Genomic DNA, 13542 nt, shown 5'->3' on the forward strand with positions numbered 1-13542 from the left:
AGGCTGAAGCTACCTGAACAGACCCAATAGGAGACTGTAAAGAATTCTTGCCCTGCTTAGATGCAACATTTCTTCCTAGGGATGCAGGCGAAGGACGACCATGTTTATCCCAACATCTGTCTTCTAAATGTCCTATTTTTCCACAATAGGTGCACAAAAATCTCCCCCGACCTGCTCTTGACCCTCGACCTATGCCTCTCCCCCTGAATGAACTGCGTCCACGACCTCCTGAGGCTACCAAGGCAGAGACATGGATATCACTAGATGACTGAGAAAGGGTCACAGCAAGACGACTGAGTCTGTTGTAGGCTTCAGCTTAGTCAGGGATTTCTACTCCAGTCAGCATCTGAGCATTTGCTACTGCATATTCAGGGGAGAGGCCTTGTAGAAACTTCACAACCATAGACTGTTCACCATGAGTCTTATGACATGTTGGACATGGGGGACGTAATGCTTTAAGTCGTTCATGGATGGACTTGAGGGAAGCGAAGTACTGAGCAAGACTTTGGTCACCTTGTTGCAAATTAAGTAATTCTTCCTCCACCTGCAATATCTTGCTAACATTCTTGTCATTTGAGTAAGTTTGTTTCAAGAAATCCCACATTTGTTTGGCCGAGGTATAGTATGCAATAGTTGATGCAATCTATGGTAGCACACTATTCATGATCCACGACATGACAATATTATTATCTTCATTCCATAAACCATATTTTCCACTCTTTTCAACAGACTCATTTTCTTCTATAACATGCTCCTTCTGATGTCCAATCACAGACATCATAAACACACGAGACCAAATCTCATAGTTAGATCTATTTAACTTTACAGTAGAACCATAAGAGAATGGATTTCCTCCACTCTTAACCTCATGGCAAAAGTCAATTTTTGGATTTTCTGCCATCATAAATCTGTCCACAAGAGATCAACCACCACCAGCAAGATAATATATATATATATCTATTGAAAAAGAGACTGATCAACAAGAACAAATGTTCCACACGGCAACGTTAGATGCCCAGCAACAACCAAACTGCTGTCCAACAGTTGACAGCAACCCCACGACAAAGAAAACAGCAATCGGAAGACAAAAAATGCTGCTAACAGCAAGCCCACAACTGAAAACGAATCCCCACTGCTTGTATTATTTGCTCCGACCAACAACTTGTCTATTTATGCATCTAACGCTCCTGTACCACAGATTATCTTTCACAAATCATGAATAACGACAACAGATAAAATAGTCAACATAAACTGCCACAGAAATCCTAGAGAGCAGTCCTCCGCTTGGCTGCTTTGATCATAGAACATATCAAACCATAAGCGAGTAATCAGTGCAGACTCCCACACAGCTGCGATAATATATATACTTCTGAAAATCCACGGCTGGAGTCTATTCACGCATATCTCCTAGCGTGAATAGACTCCTCCACACTGTTCCGTTGCTGGAAATCTGTCAACTATAACAGGCGAGAGGTGAAGGAGAAAGAGACAGAGGAAGGGGAAGGAGATGGAGGAGGTAGAAGAGATAAAGCCTGAAAGGAAAAGGAGGGTCGCCGGCTGTTTGCTTCACGTCGCCAGATGCATGGACGTCCCCTGCCTGTCATCGGCTGTTTGCTTCACGTCGGCAGTCACGTCCGTGGCTCTGATACCATGTTGCAGCCTTAAGACGTGGAGAGAGAGAGAAAGCGTTGAAGACGTGAGAGTTGGGGAGAGAAAACCTAATTTATTCACTAACCCTAATCTCTATTATAAAGAGATTAGTAGAAAGGACATTTACAGAGTACATCAATCTAAAATAAAGAAAATATTAAAGAGATCTTATAATTCTTTAATATTACAAAGAACCACGTAGAAACATAAACTCCTCTAATTTCAACACTTTCAAAAACAACTTTTCTGAATCTTGGAGAACAATATGCACTTTAGGTTAACAGATACTGTGCAGATGGATTTTGTCATATAAAAAATTAAAAATCCTTTTCTCCTGATTGAGACTGGTTTATTTTGTCCAAGAAAGTTGATTGAGTCATGAATCAAGTGATGATTCAGAGCATAATTGGGTAGACCCATTTTCTAATCTGACATTATGAGTAGATTAATCTAGTTTGTGTTTTATATCAATGTACTTTCTAATCCAATAAGGGTGTAAATTTGTATCTTTGGATGTAAGTACTTGATTGTTCCACTTTGTTGGCCATGTGAAGTTGACACGAAGAGGGGTATGAAAGAAACTTTTATGTTTGCCTATTAATTCCTATATGGATGACATGACAAATTCTATAACTCTTAGTTATATGAATATCCATTTATTATGGAGGAAATTTCTCATGGATTGATTGTTTTACAAAGGATACTTACAAGCGCATGCACAAGCATGGCAGTCAGGCTATTTAGAGATGCAAGTAAGTTTGCCCTAGTGCATAGACTATCATGAGAAAGCCTGTATTTGCTTTACTCTTGAATCTTGGATAATTTGGACGAGCTTTTAACTATTAAAGCCATTTCCGAAGGTTTAGTATCAGGAATATTTGGAAAGAACATGGTGGAAGGTGTTAATTGAACATGCATTGCCTATGCAACTTAGATGTATATAGCCATGTGTAATGGATATGGTTTGCACTTTGCAATTCGACTTTTGCGTACAGAGATACACAAATCAAAATTTTGTATCCATTTTGTGCTATAAATTAATGCATTGCATTGTCATATTTTATTTTTTACTAAGCACAAGTTTCAAAGACAAGCGAGCATGAGAAGTTTGGATGCACTGTTTTATTGCAAATCAGATAAAATTGTATCAGCAATTTTATCTAAACAACTTAGATGATTCATTTTGTTTTGAGATATATACACTGTTTATTAATGCGTCAACAAATATTTTTGTACAGAGATCTGAATTTGGGTTCATCAGTTACTTGAGTGGTATCTGCTGTAACATCTGTTGCATCTGAGTACTCTTTTTTCCGTAGTGATTGTTTACATATTCTGTCGAAATTTTTATTTGATTACTTCTACGACCTTCATCCTGAAGTGCTCACTGGTGGTCCTAAACCACAAAATTTGGTTTGCTGTAGGTGAGAGCTCGGATTTTGTTCATTGACCCCATCACTAGAGCTGTTGGACTTACCATGAATCCACACCTTTTACAAGGCCATCTTCCCCCTTCAGTAAGCTTCTTTGCTAGAATCTAGTTTACATATTGTTTGGTTCATGGACTTGTTAAGAATTCTCCGGCATATGGTTGCTGGATGTAAATCATTTTCCTATGCTTTTTTGGCATTTATAATGATGTTTCATGATCTATTGGTTAAAATTACAAGTCCTTTGATTGTTATCCCTGATCTAGAGTGCATTCTCTATTTAATCAGCATGTTAGAGCTGGAGATGTTTATGAAGATGCACGCATTATAAGGATTGATGGGAGATCCGGGCTTTTGCTTGAGGTTTCTTCTAGTCCTATTCATACACCTGCGTATGTCAAGGTATGCATTTATTTGAGTATGAGTGTCTGCATGTCTGTGTGCGTCCTGTCTGCGTCCTGTCTGTGTACACTAGTTTACACTGACCAGTGGTTAATTGGTCAGACTACTAACTTAGTCAGAGTTGTTCATCAGTCAACTAATCCCTTATGTATGACTATGTATGCACATTCTTTGAATAAATGTATGTGTTTCTGTACTTATTTTTATATATGATTATGCACACACACAAATATATATATATATATATATATATATATATATATATATATATATATATATATATATATTTGTGTGTGCATAATCATTCGACTTGGACTGACTCAGATTGTCTGTTCCCTGTCTTTTTAGGGCCTTGAATGACTTGTGTCCTACTTTGATTCTGATAACTTAGTTTTCAGGATCATTATCATATCAATTTTACTGTTTCTATGAAAAGGGGTTAGATTATTAATGTTTTAGGGATCATAATGTCCATATAATTATTGTATACTTAGTGGAAATACATTTTACACTCTGGTATTTCAATGCTTGTACTTGCACTTTAGAATGTGAAAGCATCTAAACTTTTACAATATAGAACATTCTGAACTGTTAATTTCTGGTCTGTCGAGAAAAACACATGTAAACTTGAAAATTAGTTATTTAGGAACATATCCTTTTTATTCAATGATAGAAGTACGTTATGCTGCATTTGGTTTCTAAGACTCTCAGTGGTCAGAGATGGAGAGTTATGCATCGATGGTCCTACTTTGCATCATCATTCATCAAATTATTACGTTCTCCCTCTTCTTTCGTTTAATCGATTGCACATGAACAAAAGCTGCCTTTGCACTTTGTAGACATCCGATGCAACTGATGAGGAAGGTTTTAAGTTGGAGACGAAATTCAAGGAAGGGAATGTGGTTCGTGTTCGTGTTCTTGATTTCAGACAGATGGAAGGGTTAGCCATATGTGCTGTTAAGGTTGATTCCTTTATTGTTTATCCTTACCTTCTTTGTTGGAGCTGATTTCACCTTGGTTTGTCATACCTCTCTAACATGTATAATGGACGATTTATCGAAGGTGCTGCAAATTGCCTTGATATGAAGTTTGCATCATACTTTGGTTGTACCATAATTTTCTGTGCTTGACTTCACTGTTATTTTGTTTTTCATGTGCTAGAAACCATGTTCTCGTGTTGCTGCCACATTAACTTGCTGATTTGACTGTCTGGCAGGCATCTGCATTTGAAGAGTCTTATTTCACCCATGCTGATGTCAAACCTGGTATGGTGGTCAGGGGAAAGGTCATTAAGATTGAAGTGGATGCTGCGGTAATTCAGTTTTTAGGAGGTTTAAAGGCACTTTGTCCTCTCCAACATATGTCAGAACATAGTCTTGCAAAGCCCCCCAAGAAATTTAAGGTGGTCTATTCAATTTGACTATGAGTTGTTCAATATTTGTTTTTGGTATTGACCTGTCAAACATTATTTTCTGACCCTTATGATGGTCTGTCTCTTTGCTAATGTATCTGAGTGAATTGTCCCTTATGTTTAGGTTGGGGTGGATCTAGTATTCCGGGTCCTCGGAGGCAAATCAAAGCGCATTACGGTTACACATAAAAGAACTCTTGTATGTGACCACTACATCTGCTGCTTAATTTTTTTTCCTCTGATGTTTTATTACTATGGATATGGAAAACTGTTATCTGTAGATAAAATTCTTCTCTATTTAAATATAATGGAGGTTTTTGTGCATGGGTATTTGGATTTTGTTCCAATACAAGGTTCTTCTCTACTTGAAATGTTGGATAACATTGTTTGTACATAGTTTATGTCATGAATTACTAACATTGTTGTGCTAATTGAGAAAAAATATATTTTATCTCAGAAAGAGCAGGTCTTTATAATAAATGAAGGATTATTGTACTAAATTACAATTATTCCATAAGCACAGAAAATACACAATTTCGTTTGTTTCTTTCAGAAATATTTTCATTTTGTTATTCTTCCTTTGGGTTAAGTCATTACTGAATCATTTTTTCCTAGTATTCTTTTTGTGGTTTTTTCTTTTTAATAATTTTAGGAGCTTAATCAGTTAAGGAAAACAAGATTGGGTTATTTCTTTCTGGTTTATATGTTAAAATTGCAGAGTCCTCTGTTGGTATTCTTGTCATGCCCAGTAAATGGCCTTCCTGAAAATTATATCTTCAGTTTTCTGTTTTCCTTTCATTGACATCATTAAGGCTACCAATTTTCTTTTGCATAAAAAAAGTATTGGGTAGTTTATTTATGTATATCCTATGTTGTCAAGGCCCTCACGCAGCGCCTGGCGCCTAGGCAAAAAGGGCGACTAAAATATATTTTTTAGTTACGTTAATATGGCAAGTTATTTTGATTAACTATTTCTAATATTTGAAATGCGGAGAGTAGTCATATAACAAGCATAATCAACTTAAACAATAAAAAATTAATTGTTGACTTCATTGAATATGCAAAATCAATAGAAGAAGTTTAACATTACTCATTAAATGTAATCTACTACAAAAAAAAAAAATTCTAATCTCTAGAAGAGGCAATGTAAATCCTCAAGAAAGCTTTAGTCCATCTGTACTTAAAAGGATGACATAATGTAATAAAAAAGACTAACAATACATAATAGTATACATAATAAGTATATATATAAGTATACAATAGTAACAATACTGTTGAATTAGAAGACTTTAAGTTTCTAGGTGGTCCTTTGCAATATTTAATAGTTAGGAGTTCTCTTTAAACATTTCTCTATTTTTGGTTGATGTTATTTGTAAGTCTCTATCTCTGCCCTAATCTATTTTTTATTGAGATTAAGGTTAGCAAATAAGATGTTTTTCTCTCTCTAAGACTGCCGGCTGTAATGTGGTATTAGAGCCGGCGATCTCCACCCTTCTTTGCTAGCGGGTGACGTGACTTTCTGGCTACCTCTTCTCCTCTTCTCTCTCCCATCTCTTCCCACCTTTTTTATTCCTCTACCCTTCCTTTCTCTCTTCTCTCTATTGATCGGGAGATGGGGAGTAGCGTGGAAGGGGAACCTAATCACACGTGAGAGGTATGTGTGATTAGGTTCCCAACGTGGATGTAGTGGAGCGTGAGGAACTGTGTGAGTTGCATATGAAAGTTCTAAGTCAGAACTGGGCTCGTGGAAGAGTAGCTGCACGTGGACCATATTCTTATCAGATTTTTTTTTGGCTGACTGTGGAAAAGTGGCTGCAAGTTGGGTATATTCTTATCATATTGAACGTCTTATATGCATACGTAGATTCTAGTAAGCCTACTACGTGGAAATTTCGTGGACTGATTGGAACAACAAGTTTAAATATATATATTTTTGGGTACATTTATTGATGCTAAAAAAAAAGTTTGCTGCTTAGATCCTCTAAAGTTGATTGCTGTGATTGGTGGACTGATTTACTGAACAACAAGTTAATAGATATTATTTTAAGGACTGTTATTGATGCTGGAAAAAAATTCTGCTGCCTAAGTTCTCTCAAGTTGATTGCTGTGCGCTATACTATTGATTTTATCAAAGTGCAACAAGATCAAGGTCATATTGTCTATTCTCGCACTATGGCTGATGAAGGCAAGACAACGATGTAGTATGAGCATAAGAACACAAACAATCCCTTTTCTTATGGCTCTACTGGAAAGGTAGATGAATCTAATTATGAGATTTAGTCCCGTGTGTTTATGATGTCTGGGATTGGGCATAAGAAAGAACATGTTATAGAAGAAAATGAGCCTGTGGTAAATAGTGGAAAATATAGTTCATCGAAGGAAAATAATATTGTAATGTCATGAATCATGAATAGTGTGCAACCACAAATTATCTCTACTTTTGCAAATTATACCTCTGTGAAACACATATGAGATTTTTTGAAAGGGAGCATCTACATCCTGTCTAATTTTGTGGGTATTGCAGTCTCCTCGATTTCTTCATTGTCCTCCTTCCAGTGGCATCTCAGACTAGGTTATTCATCTGTCTCCAAGCTCCATCACCTACTTCTTCATCTATCAGTACAAGAATCGTTCCAGTGTGAAATCTGTCAACTTGGCAAGGACGCCCGTATTAGTTCTGGACTATTTGATCTTCTTCTTGTTGATGTGTGGGGTCGTAGCAGAGTTGCTAGTAGGTATAGATTTTGTTATTTCCTTGTTATTGTTGATGATTATTCTCGAGTCACTTGGCTTTTCCTTTTGAAATAAAGGTCTGAAGTCGTATGTATTCTCAAGAACCTTATTATTGAAATAAAGATCTAGTTTGGTATTTTTGGCAAAAGCATTCGCATTGATAACACTCTTGAGTTCAAGGCGTCTATCTTATTGAAATTTTAGCCTGATAATGGCATTCCGCCTCAGTTTACTTGTTTCCATTCCTCCCAGCAAAATGGAGTAGTTGAGCGAAAACATCGACAACTTTTAATGTGACGTGTTTCCTAATGCTTCATATTCATTTATCTTCATATTTTTTGGGGAGATGTCATCCTCACTGGCTGTTACTTGACCAACCGTTTACCCTCATCCTCCATTGACAACCATGTTCCCATTAAACCTGTGCACCCACAACGACTGTTGTTTTCAATAGCTCCCAAAATATTTGGTTGCATATGCTTTGTTCACATCCTTGGACTTACACGTGATAAATTGGCTGCTCAAATAATTAAGTGTATCTTTATTGGCTACTCCAGAAACATAAAGGTTATAAATGCTTTGACCACTTGACTCAAAAGCAGTATATCAATGCAGATGTCACATTTTTTAAGTTTCAGTTTTATTATAGTCCCTCCTACATCTACCTAGATGCCATAATCATATGACCCACTATCTATCTGATACCGAGCAGGACCAAACCCGTCATGTTCCTGCCTCAGGTTCCACCTCCATGCTTCAGTACAGATCATGAGTCTTCAACTGTGGAATCCCCTGCAGATCTGGAGCATAGTCGAGATGAGGTGCCTCTACGTAGATACTCGAAGCACACGAAGTGACCACTTCATTTTAACCCCGTATCGTACGATACGCGTGTGTATCGCCCGTATCGTACGATACGTTTCCCGTATCGCACGATATGGGTGATACGCGTGCGATACGCATGCGTATCGTGTACAAAACATGTATCGTATCGTTTTCGCGTATCGTACGATACAGATAACATTGGAGGGGTCTGTATAGCTTAAAAAATGCGTTGGTCAAGAGTTTATAGGGTTCAAGCATATGTATTTATGATTTATCAAAATGATTGTAAGGAAATTACCTGCTGCCAGCAGCCCTGGACAGATGCTATTTTTGCCTGTCTATTTCTGTCTTCTGAAAATTATGTTGCTAAAGTGAATCATGCCAAAGTAGAGTGGTGATGTCATACACAAATTGGTGCCAACTTTATAGAGCTGAAATTGGAAATGTATAAACTATAATCCCTTTAGAACTATGTCACATAGGTACAGGTATGGGTGCCGGTATGGGTACCGGTGCGGGTACGGGTACAGACCATTTTCAAAAAATTTAGGTGCAGGGGTACGGCACGGTTCATAAATCATGATCCAAAACACAGTGTGGAAGTAATTAACATACAAATATTTCAGCTTTCTTGATAAACAAGTCCCAACTCAAGCCATGGTTAAAGAGGAAATGCTAAACAGGTAAATAGAACATGCTAAACAAGTCAAACTGTAAAACAGTAAAATTCGGTGCAGGCTGCAGCCAAAAATTACTGATTTAATCATTTTAATGATAAAAAAAACATAACAGTTAGAACAGAAACATAGCATTGTGGCCTATAATGCTATTTTTCTGTTCTAAGTGTATCTATAGCAGGCTTGGCGGCACTCATGAGCCAAGAGTGGCTGTTTGGTGGAGTCTTGACGACCGAAATTGAACCCGGGTACGTTGACCGTACTCGGTACCGCGTTGACCGCATTAGAGGCGCACCCACGGGCGTACCGGTGCCCGTACCACTCCTCCTTAAGAGGAGTACCCGTGTGACATAGCTTTAGAAGCACATATTTTACGAACCAATGGTTATGAATATTTGACAAACTAAATTAATGTCTTCCTTCATCTCTTTGGTTAAAAGTTTGGATTCTGGAGCCCTACTGGTTGTGCTCATCCCTCATGATCACCTAGACGCAAAAGTACTTGCAACCATGAATTGCAGTCATTATTGTAGCTAATGCTCCTGAGTTTTTATGTCATGTAGCTAGAATGAGTTTATTCTTGTACAATAAGTGTAATAGTGCATCACAAAATGCTTGTTTTAACCTGTATGCATAAACATATATTCGGAGGTATTTCTGTGACCAGCCATTAGGGCTTTAGTAAACTGTTTTGTCTTTTAGCACATTCTCTCACCCGTATAAAAGTGCAACCATAATTTAATCAGGATATCTTCTTCTCCTCATGAAACCTTAAAAAAGGCTAATGAATAATTTTGTAATCAGTTCGCAGAAGTTGTATCTCTATTAAAGAAAAGGACAATTCACGCGCTACTGTCTTCTGATATTTTCATGTTTCAATGGTAGGATATTCTCTATGAGATATTTAGCTGTTTGATAATTTCTTCTGAGCACTTCGAAACCCTTTGTGGAATCCGATGGGTGTACCTGGTTTAAAATCTACATATTAAATTTCTTTAAGCTATCTGTTTTTAGATCGAAGCACTTATTTATGTGTTTGTTTTTGCAGTCATACATTTTCACTTTAACATTGTCTTTTTGGTAACATTAGTTCTTTTGTTGATAAACTTTCTCCTGCTATTTAGTGGTCAGTAATCTTTGTTTCAGGTTAAATCAAAACTTAGTATTGTTGCCTCGTACATTGATGCTACTGAAGGCATGGTTACACATGGATGGATCGCAAAAATTGAAAAACATGGATGCCTTGTGAGATTTTATAATGGAGTTCAAGGTTTTACCCATATGTAAGGAAATAAAAAATGCATCTGTTGAATTATTTTAATTGCTTTTCTGCCAAATTTCATGTAGGGATAGTCTATATACATGCTCATAGTTGGTAATATTTATTGGACAACTTGGATTAGTTTTGTTGTTCTAAAGTTTAAGCATGTAACCATGTGACATTTTGTACGATCCCAAGCTAGGTTATCATTGAGCGAACAAATGTAAACATTTAAAAGCATTTCTTATTTATTACAAAATCAGTGTTTATCAAGTAGAGCTAGAGATAGACACAGGACAATAAGATTCCTTAAGTTGCAAGCTATAATGATGAACAAATAACTGAAGCATATTAGCAATTCAGTATATGTGTAAAAAAGCACTTCATCTAGATACGGTGGTCTATCGGTGTTAATTTCCTTCATCAATATAATACATATTGTATGATCATACAACCCTGACTGAAGCTGTTACTGAGGAGTATGTTTCCACAAAAATCTCATACTTTGTCATCAATAGTTTTTGTGGAAAGTAGTTTTCCGTAACAATATGATCTCTGAATTGATAAGCAAATCTATGCAATCACAATCAATGACTATAGCTATAGATGCCTCCTCAATGTCAATCTGATCATATGCAACAACGTTGAATCAAGTCTAACTTTTCTTTTCCTTAAATTATCAACAGCTATTATGAATCAGATCAAGCAAAATATACACACACACAACTGTTTTCAGAATTTTTGAAGTTCTTTTTAAATTTTTCTTTTGTGAATCCAACTGTATGAATGCATTTTTCATATCCAGAAGTGTAAGTTTCTAGATAATAAAATATCTGATGGACAGGCCAGATTCTGGAGTTACTTTAGAATCAATTTAGCTTCATGAACTCATAAAATTCAATCAGACAAAAAAAAAGTTCAGATATTATAGTCTAACTGATTATATTTTAAAAAAGTGCTTGAGGTGCTGGATGCAGTGGATGTTGCATTTGGAGATTACATAACCTAAGAATCCACACTGAAACACCCATATATATAATTTATTTGTGTATGTATGTACTTATGTATTTGTGTATGTGAATGCTTGTTCACTTTTTTCTGAGGTTTAACATTTAATGCTTCTCTGTTATGTTTTTCTATGCTTTTGTTTTGATTCACTATGTTTGCTTAGTTGAATTGATATCCTTTAAAATTTTTGTTCTCTATCAGATCTGAGCTTGGGATCAATCAAAGCGAGATTGACTCTTGTTATCATGTTGGTCAAGTTGTAAAGTGCAGAATATTAAGTGCTAACCCTGCTTCTCGAAGAATCAACCTCAGCTTTAAAATGTCTTCTGAAAGGTTTGGAAGTCTAGGATTTTATCTACTTGAAATATTGTTGGATCTTTTGGAGCAAGGCCTCACATTTTTGCCTTCTTGTTCTATTATAGTTTGACTTCATAAATAATTTTTATGGGAATCAAAATTACAACTTTGTCACGTATTGTAAAAAATAAAAATTATTAGCCGTTGCATGTGTAGTTCTTGCAACCTTTGGGGATGAAGTTTTACCTTCTCTAAATACTTGTCCAGTATAATGTCGTTATTTTCTGTAATTACTGGAAGGCTTCAAACTCTCTGTTGTTTACTTTTCCAATGCGACCAATAGTAATGTGGCTTCAGTCCCTTTGAGGCACCTTTGCTTTGACATAATACGAGATTTACTTGGTAATTTTTGAAAAGGATCACTGGTGTTAGAGGTCCATGAAGTTGAAGATATGATAGGCATATGACTGGGGAAGTGATGAATATCAGGAGTATGGCATACGTTTTATTTTGTCTTTACAATGTTTGAAAAATGTGGTCCAGGAATGGGTGTATGTCCCCAGTTATCCTCTATGGCCCTAGATGACAGTGTCCTTATGGTGGTTACCAACAAAAATTGCACTGTACTAAAAGTAAAAACTACTTATAAATGGTCAGTAGAAAATCTGATCTCATTCTCATGTACCGCTGTTCGTTTTCCTAAGTAAATGGGAAATATTCAGGGTTCCATTGCATTGGTGTGTTTGCAAGAGTTGTTTGTACATGGTGGAGGCTTCCACTAGCTAGAGAACTTCTCAAGTCAGTCATTCTTCTGTGTACTACTTAGTTCTGGATAATTTTAATTTTGGTGGTATTGTTGCAGGAGAATTATGGTTGATATTCCTGAGTTGGGTAGCATTGTCTCTGGAGTTGTTGGGCAATTATCTCCTTCTGCTATTATAGTACATGTGAATGGAAAATCAGATCTAAAAGGAACCATTGCAATGGAACACTTAGCTGATCACCTTAGTATGTACTAGCTGGTTAAAGATGTTTCTTAACTTGTGAAAACTGGAAAATGTTGTAGACTATTCTTGTGCTTATGTTTTGTGCTTTTCTTCTTGTATATGTATAGGCCATGGCAGTCGACTGAAGGCTCTCATAAAACCTGGATATGAATTCAAGAAGCTTCTTGTTTTAGGTATGCTAACCTTATTCTCCCAGCAGAAATGAGATTGGTCTTTCAAAATTAAGATTTTTCTCAGGAGGTTTCTTTCAAAATTAAGATTTTTCTCAGGAGGTTTCTTAAGTTTGTCTTCTTATGTTCCTGTTCTATTCCCCTGCTTGCTTTACTAAAGGAAAAGTCAATTTTTAAATGCATGCAAAAGTTTCACTTGATTATGCTTTTTCTTTTTCCAGAAAAAAGGCCACTTTTGCTGCAAAATGAGTCAGCAAAGCATTTTTCTATGTTTCCTGTCAATCTAAACTTTTGAATCACGTGACAGCTGTCTTTCATTATGAGTCTGTTGCCTGCTTTTAGCTTTCTCAGACTTTCAGTTTCTTATCTTAATATAGAGGTTGAAAAATTAACTTAATTGAGGCTAAAAGGCTATTCTATTTGTTGCTGTATTTTTTATATGTGGAAATTATCGGTGACCTTGTACATATATGATAGTACAAGTGAAGGTGCATAGTCATCCTGGAACGAGAAGTTCAGGTTATGCTCTTTTATTGTTGCATGACTTTTTTGGTGCTTTCTTTGGCTGTGAAAAGCCAACAAATGAAGAAGATGCTGTAAGATTTTGATTTCTAATACCAAACCACCGCATGAAGTTTAGATGCAAGAGGAGGAAGAGAGAAGTGGGCTGC

General features: G+C 36.4%; 1 protein-coding gene across 2 annotated transcripts in view; it reads left to right on the forward strand.

Annotated features, from left to right (window-relative positions):
• The window catches only part of LOC116254417 (rRNA biogenesis protein RRP5), a 70551-nt gene that overhangs the window by 23729 nt on the left and 33280 nt on the right, over window positions 1-13542 (forward strand). For both annotated transcript variants that reach the window (XM_031629802.2, XM_031629809.2), the window contains exons 9-17: window positions 3075-3167; window positions 3369-3482; window positions 4322-4444; window positions 4699-4884; window positions 5018-5092; window positions 10275-10411; window positions 11599-11730; window positions 12557-12702; window positions 12809-12874. In XM_031629802.2, the coding sequence (XP_031485662.1) occupies window positions 3075-3167; window positions 3369-3482; window positions 4322-4444; window positions 4699-4884; window positions 5018-5092; window positions 10275-10411; window positions 11599-11730; window positions 12557-12702; window positions 12809-12874 (1072 nt within the window). The remainder of the gene's footprint in view (window positions 1-3074; window positions 3168-3368; window positions 3483-4321; window positions 4445-4698; window positions 4885-5017; window positions 5093-10274; window positions 10412-11598; window positions 11731-12556; window positions 12703-12808; window positions 12875-13542) is intronic.

The sequence above is a fragment of the Nymphaea colorata genome, chromosome 1 (assembly GCF_008831285.2).
Source record: "Nymphaea colorata isolate Beijing-Zhang1983 chromosome 1, ASM883128v2, whole genome shotgun sequence".
Classification (NCBI taxonomy): domain Eukaryota; kingdom Viridiplantae; phylum Streptophyta; class Magnoliopsida; order Nymphaeales; family Nymphaeaceae; genus Nymphaea; species Nymphaea colorata.